At 41.9% G+C, this 16,292-nt stretch overlaps 2 protein-coding genes across 5 annotated transcripts in view; one reads left to right on the top strand and one right to left on the bottom strand.

Annotated features, from left to right (window-relative positions):
• Positions 1-5: 5 nt before the first annotated feature.
• Positions 6-2,620, top strand: METTL21A (methyltransferase like 21A; the record flags this gene model as incomplete). Its single annotated transcript, XM_010131856.1, has 3 exons — positions 6-20; positions 1,004-1,115; positions 2,142-2,620. Coding segments are annotated over 3 exons (525 nt in total), but the record flags the coding sequence as incomplete, so codon positions are not given.
• An 8,781-nt stretch (positions 2,621-11,401) lies between these two features.
• Positions 11,402-16,292, bottom strand: part of CREB1 (cAMP responsive element binding protein 1) — a 16,442-nt gene continuing 11,551 nt past the window's right edge. For 2 of the 4 annotated variants that reach the window (XM_010131851.1, XM_010131854.1), the window contains 2 exons: positions 15,966-16,116; positions 12,054-12,972 (listed from right to left, as the gene is read on the bottom strand). In XM_010131851.1, coding sequence (XP_010130153.1) covers positions 12,828-12,972; positions 15,966-16,116 — 296 coding nt within the window. In that variant the 3' untranslated portion in view covers positions 12,054-12,827. Of the gene's footprint in view, positions 12,973-15,965; positions 16,128-16,292 lie in introns of all 4 variants that reach the window. The other 2 variants (XM_010131852.1, XM_010131853.1) reach the window with 2 other exon arrangements.

Raw genomic sequence — 16,292 nt, 5'->3', positions numbered from 1 at the left:
CGGCCGTGGTCTGGGACGCGGTAGGTGTTCACACCAAATGAACCGTTTCTGTGCTTGATGATGCTTGGCCTAGCTTTCAGAATCACCTCAGGCAATGATTTAACGTGAAATCGCTAAGGGAACACTTCTTTTCCTCTAAATTTTTGTTGTTGTTGTTACAAAAAAGTTAAACTCTGCTCTACCTTTTTTCTCCCTCATAAAAGATCCTGGAGGACTGCAAGGGAAACAGGCCACCTTAAACCCTGCATGGACAGCGCCAAACACAGGAAATACTCTGGATAACTCTCAGAACTCTCACCCATTTCTTAACCGCAGCCCATGATGTTTGCTTAACGCCCTTGTGAGCACAGCAAGATCCTGCTGCTTGTAGCAGCATAGACTGATAGACTTTATCTTGGGGATAAGAGCCGTCCAAAACAGAGGCGTTTGTGGCAGGCCCCAGGCAGCAGGACAGCTGGTCATAGCAGTTGTAGCAAACTCCTGAAATGAGTTGGTGCACAGGGCTGTTCATCTTTCCTGACACAGGCTTTGACAGAAATTGCTGCAGAGAGAGCTCCTGTAAAATAAAACACATTATATCCAACCAGATAGATATTACTTTACTTGCCCTATGTACTTCCTGACAGCATGCTAGCATTGGGCAGAAACCCTTTGAAATACCACACAAGATACTTTTGCAATATACAAATGTTCCTGAGCTTTTTTTTTCCAAATGCCACTCTTCCTGTCTCCTGTTATGTTTTGGGGATTCAAGAAGCAGTGTTACCATATCTGAGTGGTAGCTTCCATAGTTCTGTTTTCCTTTTGCCTCTAACGGTCTTCCATAGAACTCATAAAAAGGCCACACGTGCACACAGGAGGCAGAGGAGGGCTGAACAAAGTCTTGCTGCGAGACCTGAAGTGCTTGACCCTTCCCATAGCCTTCTCGGCATCAACCAGAAATCCTGTGTTCAGTATGACTGAAATGAGCCCTGTGTGTAACTGCCCTTGTCTCTTGGCTTAGGCTGTTGTCCTCTGTGCATATCTGGAGATAGGAGGCATTGATCTCCGGGATCGCTCTGTGATTGAGCTGGGAGCTGGAACAGGATTGCTGGGAATAGTGGCCACGTTATTAGGTAAGGGCTTTTTTGTTTGCTCATTTAAAGCAGTTTACAACTGTAGTAAAACTAGCACTTTTACATCTACAAGCCTGGTAAAGAAGTTAGCACCAAAACTACATATGTGAACTGTAATGTTTCCTGTCTGAGTCATCTTCCTTTCTTGTTAGGCTTCAGAGCCTGCTGCGTTACTTATTGTAGCGATGGTGCCCCTGCAGTTTACTTTATGGTGGGACCCTGTTAAGGCTGATGCCTGTTACCATGGTACTCAGCTCAGTAGCATTCAGCTCTGCAGCTATTCTCCCCCAGGGAGCAAGTGCTGTGCTTGCCATCTTCCACTTGTCCTCCTATGCAGCACAGATAAAGCTACCGACAAACTACTCTCTGGGTTTGCGTAAGCCCTGTTAGCTTGTCTTCCAGACAAGGAAAGCAGGGTCTGGAGAAATGAAGTCACTTGCTTGTGATGTGTCTGTGGATGAAGCAGGGACTGGGTACTATGCTGAATTTGTGCTAACTGTGCCAGGTTAACTTTGTAATTCAAAGCTCGAGTGGCTGTGGAAGGTCCCTACTGAAATAATGAAAACAAAGCAGCTTGACAAAATACAACCATGCCATGCAAAATCACACAGGCGTAACTTTAGTCTGACCTGCGAAAGAGGCTCTCCAGCTGCCTGTCTCCTACTGAACAAATATGGAATTGGAGCGGGTTAACTGTAACAATCCCTGTAACTTGTTCTGTTGTCACCTATGGAAAGGTGGCACTAAGAAAAATCCCCAGAAAATGCTTTTTGTTCCCTACCCAACTTAATCTTCATGTGGAGTACACTGTAGATGCTTAAGCGACTGATAAGGGTAGGATTGTCTGCAGATAGTGGGCTTTTTGCTTGTTTCGTTCTTTTGTTTGTTTTTAATCAGGCAGCTCAGCGGAGTTGTTAATGTTTAACGGGAACTAAGGAGCCTCCTTGACTCAGAGCATTATATTCCAAATGCTCTATTTATGGACATAGACTATTTGTCTGAGACATACACTCCTGTACTGCTCAGGTGCTCGGGTTACCATCACAGACAGGGCGGCAGCGCTGGAGTTCCTGGAGTCAAATGTACAGGCTAACTTACCTTCTGAACTACGTCCGAGAGCTGTGGTGAAGGAACTGACTTGGGGAAAAGACCTGGAAAACTTCCCTCCAGGAGCATTTGACTTCATTCTGGGTGCAGACATCGTTTATCTGGAAGAAACTTTTGCAGAACTGCTCCAGACGCTGGAGCACCTGTGCTCAGAGCAAACGGTGATTCTTCTTTCCTGTCGTATCCGCTATGAACGGGATCACAAATTCTTGAAGATGCTGAGGGACCGCTTCTCTGTATATGAGCTCCACTATGATTCCAGTAAGGATATTCATATCTACAAAGCACAGAGGGGTAGTCACAAGGATGACTTTTGACTCTGTGCTTTGTTAGCAAACTACTGATTCTGTTCGATCCTCCCCTTGTTTCTACTCAATACACTTGTACCTTGGCATATAACTGCAGTTGTGTTATTTCACTGGCTTCTTGTTCTGATGGTCTCATTGGATCACTTGGTCTGCTACAGCAAGGACTGGACTTCTGTTCTGCATATTGAACCTCTGCTTCATTTCTCAGTAGGGTTGTTTAGGGTCTTTCACTGCCTTTTTATCAAATGCAATTTTTGAAACTGATATAAGTTGCAGAAATCTTCAGACATCAAAAATGTCATGAAAAAATCTGTTGTTTAAAATCAAAACACACTTAATGCCTGTGGGAAACTTAGAAATAGAGTGGGTTTTTTCCCCTTATCACTTCCATACCTCTAGGAGAATAAAAGTGGATGGAATACAAGCTAAGACTCAAGCTCTAAATGCTTTTAACTCTGCAGGCCTTCTGCATCTCAGAAGTTGTGGTAAAAGAAGCCACTTAGAGAGCAAAACCAATAAAGGCAGTTGCAATGGAGTTGTCCTGTTGCTGTCACTGCTCAGTTGAAGAGGCACAGGGAAACGGAGAACAAGAACTCCGTGGGGCTGGGTTAGGAATCAACATTGCAGAGTAAGTCAACTTAGAAATCAGTGATGTTTTTACCTGACTTGCCTGCAGTACTGAAGCAGTTGTGGTTCTTGGGTTGTCCCTAACAAGATACACTCACGCAGATGAAGGCTCCTTGGAGCAGATACACGTGCACATGTGTCAGCAGGGAAAGTGGAACAAGGAGTTTCAAACTGTTCTTTAAATATCAAATCAGTCCTTGACTCTTAAAGTACTGCTAAGTAATGTTCTACTTTCTGCCTTTGTTTGTGGCTCTCTCTGTCTCTGAGAGCTGTTCCTGAGGAGAGGAGGGTGCTGCTGAGGGAGTAACTTATTCTTGTATTACTTGGGACTGGGGGGCAGTGTTTAGATTTCAGTATACTTTCTATGCACAGTGCAAGTTAGATGCTGCTCTGAGTAACCGATTTCATACCTTGAGCTTGTGAAAACACCTCTCAGTTTATCCCACAAGATCTTATGTGAAAAATTCCACAGCCTGAAATCCGGCTTGCATCAGCAGCAGACTTCCTTCTCTTCCTCGTGGTGGAAGAATGAAACTAGTGAAAACAATGGGCTAAGAAGGTGGGGTGGCTATGCTTCTAAATGCAGAAATTACTATAGTACTTGTTTGGTTGTGTTGTTTTTTTTTTTTTTCTTTTTTTGGTGTATGTGGAACTTTTTTTTTCCTTTAAACTTAACTTACAAAGCCCCAGGTTAGGTTCAGGCCATGAGTGTGTACATGTCTTTGGCACTAGCAACAGCAAACACCAGCAGCTGCTTTGGGCCATGGATGTTAGAAGTTCTTTCTCATTTTTACTTCCACTAAACTTCTCAACCGGAAAAGATGCAGAGGGTCTGTGGTCCAGAAGTGATGTGCAGACTTTAATCTGGAAATAACACATTTATCATTACAGCTCCCGTGAGGCCCAGAGGTCTTGTGCTTCATCTCTGGCGTGTCTTGTGTTTTCAGTGAAGTTCCTTGCTTGGTTCTTGCTTGGACTCTGCCTGAGGGTTGCTGCTCTAAACCACTTGCTTACAACAGTATCCTCAGAAGCCACATGGTGTCACTAAAACTACTTACACAGCTGGCTGGGAATGCAGTCTGAAACTAATGAAGTCCCTTAGAGGGAATGAAGACACCACCTTTAATTAAAACCAGAACGTGGTATGAGCTTTAATGTGCCAGACATGGCTTTTTCTGTCCTATCTACTGGGCGAGCAATGGTTGAAAAAAATTTTGAGTTCTCCCACCTCTCTCTCTGGCTGTAGTTTTCAGAGTGTGGCTCTAAGTTCTCATCACTCCTCCTCCTTTTCCTCCTCACTGGTGTATCCTTCTCTCCAAGCTTGTCCGTGGTCACTGTATGTTAGGCTCCCTGCGGGCTGGAGCTGGCAGACAGCAGCATGCTGGTGCTCAGGCTTGTGAGTGCATGTGACTTGATCCACGGGGAAAGCCTGCTATCTGACTGTGCTGTGGCCTCACAAGAGGCTGCAGCTTGCAGTACTGAGAGCCTGAGCAGCTTGCGCTGTTGCCATAGTAGGAATATGCTTAAAAAGTTTGCTTCTAGCAGAGAACATAGCCCAGTAGTACAGGGTAAAGCCCAAAGCAGAAACCTACATGCTTTTAAGGAGACCAGGCCCAATAATATTGCAGTTAGGCCACCACCACAAACACATTGGTTCTGGAGGCTTTTTAAGCTACAGCGTTTAGGGGCAGGCACCAACTGTGAGAACGTAACTCAGCTGAAACCTACAGCCCAGGGTAGTGCTAACACCCACCTGCACCAGGCAGCGAGTAGTGCCTTCTGTGTAGCATGGTGGGCTTTGCAGCTTTTTTACATTCCTATCACACTTAGCTGCAAGGAGGTGTTGGGAGTGGACTGTGCCGGACAGAAGTAGCAGAGATGTAATTACTCAGTGAATGAGCACACAGAGAGCAGCCCTCCACAGTGACTCTTGCATACCCTGGTGTCCCAAGTGATCAGTCCCTGGTGAGCTTCTATATGAGATGATGCATGTTAATGATTCAGAGGCTGTTTGGCAATTAAGCTAACACCCTGCCCAAACACTTCCTGTCACCTTGTTCATCCCAGGATTAGCGAAGTCAGTGTTATTCTCCTTTGGGTGGTTCCTTTGCATTGGTCCTGTTTTATAACAGATGATGTGAACCCATCTGCCAGGAGGATGTGTTTGGGCATGGGTGCCTGAGTAGTGGGACAATGCCTAAATAAGTCTCTTGAGAAATAAAATACTTACCCTAGGGGGAGGACCCTAGTCACAAGGAAGCGACCAGATAAGAAGTGAACGTGCTGTGAGATTGTGAAACCATCTGTGAAATATACCATTCTGCAAGGAAACAAACTTTTCTAAAATGTCATTGCAACTGAAGTAATGTGTGATTGGTATTAGGACACAGAGTATGAAATTCAGCTCTGTATGTTATGGACAAAGAACCTCAAGGTGCAGCATTGTCAGCAGAATTGGGCTTACCAGCTGACTGCACAGGTATCTGTGTTACCTCATTCTTTTCAGTGCAAAACTGAAGCCAAGTTGTTTGGGATTCTCCCTCATTAGTGAGAGGTAGATTTTTCTGAGCAAGTACGTGAATGGCATTATGAAAACACTCAGCAGTGAAAACCACAAAATCCCAGCCATAATGGGCTGACCTTGCTGCTTCCCCTCGATGTCACTGGAGGTGTGTTTACCTCAGTGCTGAATTTGTTCTTCTGGCTTTCATCCCATGTTTGGATCCAGCCTCGCAGATTACATAATCGGGTTGTGATCCTTGCAGTGTTTGCTGCCTTCTGTTCTCTGTTATTAACATCAGTACTACAAGGTTTACAGGAATGCTTGTAAGTGGGAAAGACAGCATATTTAAACTGTGAAAGGGAAAAGTCTTTTCATACATTATTAAACAATGGAACTACCTGCCACCAGAATGGATACTGGAAAACAGGTTTAAAAATAACAGAAGTGGAGGAGAAACTTTGTTTTTCAAGACTTAACCTCTCATTAATCTAACTCAATTTAATGAAGAATAAAAAAGTCTCCCCTTTGGGGAAAATATCTCATGTATACTTAACAGCAGGCCACAGATCAAGAGAGGACATCACAATCCACTTAAAATATGCCTTTCCCCTTATTCCTACCTCGCTACTATTTGCCTCTAAATTAGTATAAATGGAACTCCCTGCTCAAAAAAGAGACTTTGTAGAGTTTTCTTAAAGCATGTTTATGTGACTGCACATAAATGTTGGTGTAAAAAGGGAGTTATGACAGTTTATACCACAAAGGTTACAGTAAGAAAAAGCACTTCTTTATGACAATAATTCACAAATTCACAAGAATCACTTTAATATACAAAGCAATTACTACCATTCTGAAACACAAAGCAGCTAATATGTACATAGTGTTAATAAAATGCATTATAACCCAGTACAATTTTTTTTTTTAAAAAACACAGATAAAGCACAAAAAAATAAGGTAAAAAAAATCCAACACATCAGGGATGTCTCTAGATTTTTGGGGAGATGTAAATAAGAATGTATTTTCCCCCAACAATGGATTTTCATTTAATCTTTTTAATTCCAAAAATATGTGGGAGTCGAGCTCAAATACCCGGTTTTGTGCTGACATGGTTTGGGTAAAGAATCAGAAATACAGATGAGGTGAACTTACACTTTCCAGCTTGCATTACAAAGGGAGAATAATAACCCTCGCTCTGGAAGCTTCCCTGAAAAACACTGTTCCAAAACAATTTCAAATAATAAATCCAGACTAGAAACAACTCATTTTAGAAGTGAACAACCAATCTGTGGACAAGTCTGTGGAGGAGTTGGCTGCCAACTAGAACCTCTTCTTGCCCTGTTCGCCATTGCATCCCTAGAAGTCCATACAAGCAGCACAATTTCAAATCTCATACAAACTTGAAGTTCTAAAACTTTAAAAAAAACTTTAATGTTTTAATATAAATAAATGTCATTACGCACACAAAAAAATGGAGTGGCACCTGGATAAAACACAACTTGTGGAGAGCATCCAAACATCCTTAGTTCTTAAGAGTGGCCATATTCAGGTAAACTAACTGGCTCAAGGCCTTCCTCCACCGTGCTCTCACTCAGCTATCCCTTATTTTAGAGAAGTATGCAGCTGAGGCTAACACTGAGTGAACCGACTGCTCCCAAGTCGTGAGTACAGTAAGTGGTCAGCTTATGACGTGTGCCAGCCGTGGATCCTTACAGCCTGTCCCTGGCCCCTTCCCTGCCAGCACACAGCTCCTGCGGACAGATGACTTCTGCCTCTCGCTGGTGAAAGTGAGACGTGAACCCACCACTTGTACAGCAAGTCACAAACTGCACTCGCAGCACCAGATCACCAACAGGTCACTGTCTTCAATTTGTGCTAAGCAAACTAGCCCAAGGAAGTCTCTTTGCAGGCCAGAGCTTAAATACATTTAAAAAACACGTTCCAAGGCAAAACACTGGAAATGCAAACCCTTTTTACCAACTGGTTCTGGTCCCTTTTCCCCAAAGATATACAGATTTAAGCCATATCCATCCACAGACCTGAACCTGCCACAAGCACACAGTAGCATTTCAGCACCCTGCTTCTCTTCATCTGGCTGGCTCCTCCCAGACCAACTGAGCTTTACGATACATTCAGGTTTCTGCAAAATCAGTCTTTTGCAGCTAGCAAATTCAAAAGCTCAGGGAAAAGTTTCCAGGCACAGTACTGAGAACCATCAGTGTACTGTATGCTTTTAAAACATGCTCACAGTAACAGATTTCAGGGTTATAGCTAAATTATCACTGTCCCTGCAAAAGAAAGATGGTTGTGCTTTAGTCTTCTAAAGCAGGGTGACACGTTGTCCATGTACCCTTACTTCCTGGTGTCAAAGAACTGGAAAGCATTTAGATTTATTTTCTTGGAGTGCAGCTTGTAAAATCAGCAGCCAAATCTCAAATGAAGAAAAGGGGAACAAAGTGGCTGAAAAGTAGTTTAGCTTTCCTTTCAAATTAACCTCCCTGTCCCTCTTGGGATCACTGAACCAGTTCTATTCTAAAAATAATTTCACATCCATCCTGTACATACTGCTCTGAGACAGTGCACACTTAATTCTTCCCAGGCTCCAGCACTGCCAGTTCAGATCTCCTGCCGGGTCGCACTAACACCTGCTGGACGCCAGCTGCTAACCAGCAAGTTAAATCTGCAAAGAAGTCAACTGCTTTGGGGAGAGGAGTGAATTGTGTGCAGGCAGCAGGATTTTAATTGTGCCAGGAAGCTTCTTAAGCAAGCCCGATTGCTCTTAATTATTTTTGTTCTGTGGTTTGTTGTTGTTTTTTTTTTTTTTAAAAGTGCACCTTTTAATTAAAAATTTACAAAGAATATAGTGTAATAAAAATAAATACACGACCTTTTGGTTAGATCATTGGCAAATATTACATCACTAACCAGCATCAGGGTGAAAAACCAACAATAAAAACAGGATCTTAGAAAACCAATGAAATCCTCTATGAACTGTCACAGATTTGCAACCACTGATACTGAATTTGCTTTGATGGGGAGACTTGTCTTTGACGCACAAAAGCACTGGCTATCTGTAATAAATTAGAAAAAAAATAAAATAAAAAAGCAGAGGGCAGTTTTCACTAACAGATGACTACATGCAGCTGCAATCTACTGGAAGCCCAGATTTAAAAAAACCTGTAGTACAAATTTAGATCAGAAACTATCAGGGCTGTTTTTCCTTATTAAAACTAACTAACTTTTTTTATTTTTTTCCTGAGCCTCTTAACGATTCCAAACACCCCACCAATTTTCTGACCAACGTACAAGCACCAGCCCGGGCAGTGGTCTGCGACACAAATGTCAACTATAGAAAAGCCAGAACCTACAGGTTTCTGTACGGTCCTGACAAGCATGACAGGCTAAAATTGTGCTTTCAGATACAAGCAACGGTGCTGGCAACTATGTGATTCTGGTGAATTCACTACTTAAATAAAAATGCACCACCACTACCTCAGGAGGAAAACAGAATTCTTACCAGCGGTTCCTTTAGAAAGTAACACCTTAACAACCTTTCCAATTGTTTTGCCTTTGATATTTAGCTGCCAAAGAGAAAAAGCACAAAAGTAAATTATTCGGGAGTGGGGTGGACGTTGTTGTAAACCAACTGTTTACATAATTTCAAAAATCTCCATCAATAAAAAACCAAACCCAAACCTTACAAAAGCCATGAAAGATGAAATAAAAGCACAAAACAAATCAGTAATAAGCGCTAGAATAATGCAGCCCAGAACTACTGGGATAGGGGGAAGCTTTCACACACGCGCACACATCCACACACGCACAGACATACACAGAAAAGTAAAAATTTTTTCTGACCTCCATATACTATAATACTCAGCATTCCTGACTTAAAAGCTCTCAGAGCTGTAGATTATATACTGTGTGTATATATATATATGTACATATATTATACATATGTATTTTCCAAGAATATCTAAATTAAAAGAGCACCTCTGACAATATCTTAACTGCCTGATCGGTGCTGTTGTTTTGCAAAATAATGACATTACAAAAATTATATTTCAAATCAATTCTTGTTTATTATGAACATAATGGATCTAGCCCTTTCTGACCCTCTCTTCAGATAAAACAGGCTATCAATTTTTGACAACTCACAACTGTGAGATATAAAAACTAACCCTCCCTCTCCCCACCAGCTTAACTTCCATCCTACTTCCAAATGGCCTTAGTTCATAGAAGCTGATTACCCCAACCTCACTACTTGGTAAAAAACACACGAATGGATTCCTGTGTCATATTCCTTCCCCTTTCGGGTCCCTATGAATAGTAAAGCATGACTGGGTAACCCTAGCCAGACTGTCCTTGGTCTAATACATTTTTTATTATTGTCATTTAAAATTTCCATTAAATAAATTCCGTTCCCTAAGTCCTCAGTGCAGCATTAATAAAAATAAAGATTCTTGCAGATCCCTAAGTACTTTAAAATAACTTTCTTTTTCTTAGCGAAACGGTAGTTGCTAATAAGGTCTAGACTAATAACACTACAGGCTACTCGCAGGCCCCACACAGACAAACTGGTAACACAGTTCTCCTCTCACCGCTGCACAAATTTGCACTAGAAGAACCCCATCCAGGTACCGGTTTAGGCTCCCTGGTCCATTCAGCTCCCAAGCTTTGCGTTGAACGACTCTAGCTTGGTTGTCTAGCAAGCACTAGACAATGCTCATAACCTCTAGAAACAGCTCTCAGACCACAGCCGGCCTCCTTTGGGTTCACTGCAAAACCTCAAGTTTTTGCAAACAGATGGTTCTACAAAAGAAACAGCCTTAATGTCACCACATACAGCTTTTTCCTTGTATCTCGAAGCTGGAGGAACCATTCCATGTAACTGTGTAAATCAGGCCATCATGAGCTTCATGTTTTACAAGAATGACTCCCGCGTTATCAACATTTCTACTTCGGCACTAGTTCTGAAAAACTGGCAATCGTTTCATGTATTTGTATTCTCTGACTTCAAGAATCAGACAATTTTTACAAAAGCCGAGAATTTAGGGTCTTCTTTAAATTTTACACCAAACTTTTACACTAAACTAATAAATTCATCTTCCATTAAATAAAAACATGAAAATCAATTCTCTGTAGCAGATAAAAATAGATAATTTATAAACACCCATAAAACTTCTGAAAATGAATTCTTATTTCTGACAGTTACGTTCTCTTCTTGAAATACAAACGTAATTAGAAATTACTGATAACATAATTATCAATTAGCAAAAATGCTGTAAGTTTAACCCTGCTCCTTTTGACGTTTCTTGGAAACAGAATGCCCTCTCAAATGAGAAAACTAGAACTTTTAATACTGCTTGGCTGTTTGAGGCTCAGGTGCCCAGAGTCTTCCAAATGTTCTTCTGGTAACATCACATTGATTGCATAACCTTTCAGAAACTCGCGTTTGAAATTTACATGAATTAAATTACCACCAGGTAGGAGGGAATGGGGAAAAAAATACTAGCTAATACTTAGCTAGGCAAGGCATTAGTACAGACCAGTCGTATGTCTCTATACATAAAAGCTTGACCAGAAGCCCGAAGTAAACCTACTCCATCAATTGACCCAAGTTAATGTATCAAGAGACTGGCTTCAGAGGGCCAGTAAACAAACTGCATGTGATTCTTTTTGACACATTCTTTTTGACAATTTCTTGACATTCCTTTTTGGTTCTTTTTGAACATGATTCTTTTGAAGCCCTAATGCTTAGTACAGAGTTGCTTTTAAAAATGAACTACATTTTTAAACAATGTAAATCTGGGAAAGATGACATTTCTTTAGCTCGCACAAAACACCAGACCTTGCAAGCATCTGAGGCACATGAGTAATTTTACTTACAAGAACAAATTACTCAGTAAATGTGACCCTTTACATGAAAAAATCCTCTGAATAAATTAAGAATTTAGCTAGCCTGGCCAGGTTCAAATAAGTACTATTGTCCCTTGCGAAGCAAAAATTTGAATATTTATGTTTGACATCCCCTTCAATATTTGAGGTTGTCCTAGTAGTTGTCATACTGTAGTTTAGATTATGCATGGAAGGCAGCCTCAACGTTTGAAAAAGAATCTAGCAAACTAGGCTGATGTTTCCACTGAGGTCAATGATTTCCATTACATAAAACAGTGGTAGGGATATAGAAATAATCTCATTGCTTGAGAGGACTTGGGACACAGACTATACTGTCATCAGGGAGTATCTATGTGGAGTTGGCCATGCTTCAGCTGTTTAGTTGTTCTGCATACAAACAGGTAGTGCTTTCAGGTGTTACCCTTGCTTACCATGTAACTGTTTTCAAAACGTCACTACTGTACTTTTTTTATTCTGAATTCCTTTCCCACCCAAATATAATTTCCTAACCAATACCCTATGAAGTTGGTGTTTGCTTTTTGTGCATTCAGAACGCTGAACACACTTGCCCAGATAAGCTTTGAGAAGCATCAACTGACCAGTGAAGCTCATTTCAATGCATTTGTTTCTGAGGTTTGGAGAAGTTTTTACTAGTCCAGGAGGGCTTAATACAGATTACAAATCAAAACCCCTCCTGGGCTAGTTTGAAAAACGTACGTCATCTCCACACCGAGAACATGACTGTGAAGCACCTTCCATTTGGCATGCTGCTTAGCTGTGTATTTTTACAGTTCATAATGAATATGTGAAACCAGTTTGGCAACCATTGCTTCTTCAATGCACCATGCATGCTCCGTGTGTGTGGCCCGCAGTTCTCTGGACCAAGAGGCTGGGGTGGTTCTGTCTCTAAGGCAATGGAAAGAGCTCAGCACAAATTCTTGAAACCATTACAAAAGGACCCTCCTCACAGTAACTTCCCAAGTGACCACTGTTACTCCTTGAAGAGGATGGGGAGACAAGCAAGAAGCCTGCTCTTCTTCACGCTGAGATTGTTGATGAAAATAATCTTGTGGGGGGAGAAGTGGAGGCAAGTACTTGAACATTCACAGTTTGATGCAAAGCACAGATGAAGTATATTCTGTAGTTGCTTCAGGCAGTTTTGCGCATAGAAAAAAAGAAATGTTTAGAAAATAAAAAGTTTACTTTGTCTTTCTGGGTGTATCCAGAACCAGTCTCTATCCCAACTGGACAAGTGAAAACGTGAATCCAAAATTAATCTGATTTGTGGCAGTAAAGGTCCTTAAGTGCTTTCAACTCCTCAATCAGTGTCTTGTTTTGGTTTTCAAGCACAGCCACTCGATTTTCTAGACATTTCACATACTCCTTTTTCTTCCTGCGACATTCACGTGCTGCCTCTCTGTAAAGCAAAAACGGCCATTCAAATCCAGAACCATCACTTGTGGACATGGGCTACTTAACTGTTCAGGCCAAACCTTCTCCTATTTTTAGAATATGGGGGTATTATTAACAAATGCAAGTTAGGAAAACCCACAATGCACAGTTAGGAAAAACTTGTAACAATTGCTCCTCACGAATCACACACACTCAAGATCCACAGATCATTTCAACATGCAGAGTCTGGTAAGTCAGCACTAATAAAATTCTGCTTCTGTGAGGAAAGGATCCTTCTCAATGACGAAATTCTGCTTGCAGGATTTACATCAGCCTCTAGGCTGAGGGGAATGCTGCTGCAATACTTTTATTGATTTTATTATAATAAATAGAGGAATTATAAAAATGTGGATAAGACCAATGTTCACCTATTAATCTCTTTGTAGCCTTAACTCATCCCTTTACTTCAGTCCAACCAAATACTAATGGTCAGGATGTTCAACTGGTGAAAAAAAAAAGTTGTATTTAGAGCATTCATGCACTGGCTCTCAAGCAATACTTGCAATTTTAATAATAATGTGTGCTTCAATGCAATGCTAATATAAATGACTCAAAAAAACCCCAACACAGTCACGAGCCACCGTATCATCCTTTAGTCCTTGTCTGCTGTGACAAGAACATGGCAGTATTAACGTGCTGAAGCAGACCTCAAGACCATCAAACTTTTAAGTCTTGCTTGTAAAGACTGAACTGCCTTGGTAACTTGGTAACATACTCAGAACACCAATGAAAAATACCTGAAAGGTGTTAACGTGCTGCTGAGCATCCTGAAGGCAGTAACACCAAGGCAGAAGCTATCCTGCACAGCCACAGTAATGGTACCAGTGTGCAAAGTAGGCACAAGGCTAAATGCCACAGGGGGATGGGAGCCTAGGCAGAAGGCTCTCCTCCCGCCACACAGCTTATCAAACCAACACACCGCAGATACATGTAAATGTACATGCTTGTTTGCCCTGAACTTTTAGATGCTGAGCAGAGCGGCTTCAAAAGGAGAGTCTAAGTACCCCTTCACTGCAAATACTACATAGAGGAGTGATACAGTCAATGTTCTATCAAATGAGAGGATAAAACTGAGCCCAGATCTTCTACTTACTAGATCAATAGTCATGGCAGTACTCGGTAAAAAAGAATGTCTGTTCCGGGACCTACCTTGTAAGAAGGGTCGAAAAGCAATTTTTGAAATTCAGCTCCACAAATGAGACAGGAAGAAGAAAACCTAGTCTATAAGCCCTCAGAGGACTCGAGTATCCATTTATCATTCCTACAAATACAATTTCACATGCCTGCAGCACTTCAGTGGGCCACATGCAACATTCAGAATTTAAGTCATTTTGGGCTATTACTTATGTCACCAAAAGATTAAGTACTACTGGATCAGGAAGTGCCGCCCAATGCAAATGACTAACCTGTCTTCTTGGGTGACAACTTTTTCTTTTTGTGATTTTTGTGCCAGCTTGGGCTGTGTATTAAGCCACCTCAAGTCTGTGTGCATTAGTTACTCATTACGGACAGCTAGAGTTATACTGAATTACAAGAGAGCTTTTAAAATGCAAAACATACACAGAAAATTTGCACAATAATATCTATGAATATTTACACTCTAATCCTCCAACAAGTACCACCTCACCATCTGCCTCTCTCTATCCCTTTCCCTGCTTTGCTATGGAGCCTACATTTGCAAATAGCTATTCAGCAGGCAGGCTAAGAGCACCACATGCAACATGATACTGTTGCAAAAGCTGTCAATTTAACTCAAGTGGGGGTAATTCCCCATTGTTTTTCTTGGCTTTGCCAAACACAAAAGCTTTCTTTTACTGGAATAAGACTGCTGACTAAATGAAGGGATTCAGAATGCAGAGCCTGAAAGGGTGACATCTACTATTCACTGATATCAGAAAAATATATAAAAAGGGGAGATGGGTGACATTCCGTACAAAAACCTTGTAAAAATCTCTGCTGAACTCCGCTGTTCAGCACTATTTAGTTCATTAAAGCACGCCAGATAAGCACTGGGTCTGCTCACGTAACTTTCTCTTGCGTTCACAGCTCAGCATTCTACAGGAGATAAATGCACCTGTACAACCTAACAGATTTTTTCAGACTGATGGATGAAGTAAACAGTGCTTTCAGGCTACTTAACCTCCTCAGAGGGGAGGGAAGCACTGCTGTTTTCTCACTGTCACAGCGTAACACGCAGGCTCAAATCTGTGGCCCGCAGATGGAATTTGACCTTGGTGTGACGGGTCAGCCCAGGCCCGCCCCTTCCCTCTCCCACAGCAGAAGGCCTAAGGAGCATCATGGCCAACTCCTCCCTGCTCCTCCCTTCCTTCACTGCCTCCTCAAGCCCCACCTCAATAGGCTTGGCTATTCCTCCTCACACACTAAATCCTACTACTAATCCTCTCTCTCTCCCTTCTATCCCTCTGCTGCCACTGCTGGCTCCACAAGACTTCAAAAGGAGCAGCTGCTCGTTCAGCCTTTGCTTGTGTCTTTCTGCCTCTGGGCAGAATTGCCAGTGGGCAAACAGCTACAGAGAACAAGTGAAACAATCAAGAAAGCACTCAAGAAGAGTGCAGGTGGGCCAGCAGCAAGGAGAATGCACGCAGAAGGCTATGGTAAAGAATGCAGAAAGAGAAACTACATTAATGTATTAATTCAAAAAAATCAACTCACCTCAGTGATTCTAAGGACATATCTGCAGTGATACAAGTCTCTCACCAATGACTTTTGTCCTTATGGAAACAAGCAAACCTCACAGAGTGAGTCTGACGCCTTTACTTGAGGTTGCATAATCACAACACGTGGCATTAGCAGATATACTTCTTTGCTTTGCATCTTTAAATAAAGGCAAATTCTTTGGAAAAGATTTCATAAAATGACTAAGAAAAGATTGGGATTCTTAGTGCTTAACACTCTAGTTGTATGTGCTGGAAGAAAAAGTGGTCTAAATGTACATGCCTGTTCTTCATTAGACGCACTTCTCTCTTCCGTGCGGCCTCTTCCGCTGGCTGGGTTGGAAGTGCTGGAGAGGATGCCATGACTACACCTGGTGCAATGGTGCTGGTAGGGGCGGTGCGAATCTGGTAGGTCTGCACATCTCCAGAGGCAGCTGAAAGAAACGTGGAAACATGATGTCAGTTTGGTGACAGCACTGCTAAATGTGGTGTGAAGAGCACCTAGTCATCTATCTAACCCTGCACTCTGGGCAACAGTACAGCAGGGACGGCAATCATCTGGGTCATCATTACTCTTTCAGTTTATTAACGTATGCAAGGTTTTGGGCAT

Source organism: Buceros rhinoceros, unplaced genomic scaffold (assembly GCF_000710305.1).
Source record: "Buceros rhinoceros silvestris isolate BGI_N320 unplaced genomic scaffold, ASM71030v1 scaffold2882, whole genome shotgun sequence".
NCBI lineage: Eukaryota > Metazoa > Chordata > Aves > Bucerotiformes > Bucerotidae > Buceros > Buceros rhinoceros.
The sequence above is the reverse complement of the archived record's forward strand: the minus strand, read 5'-3'. Positions and strand labels throughout refer to the sequence as shown.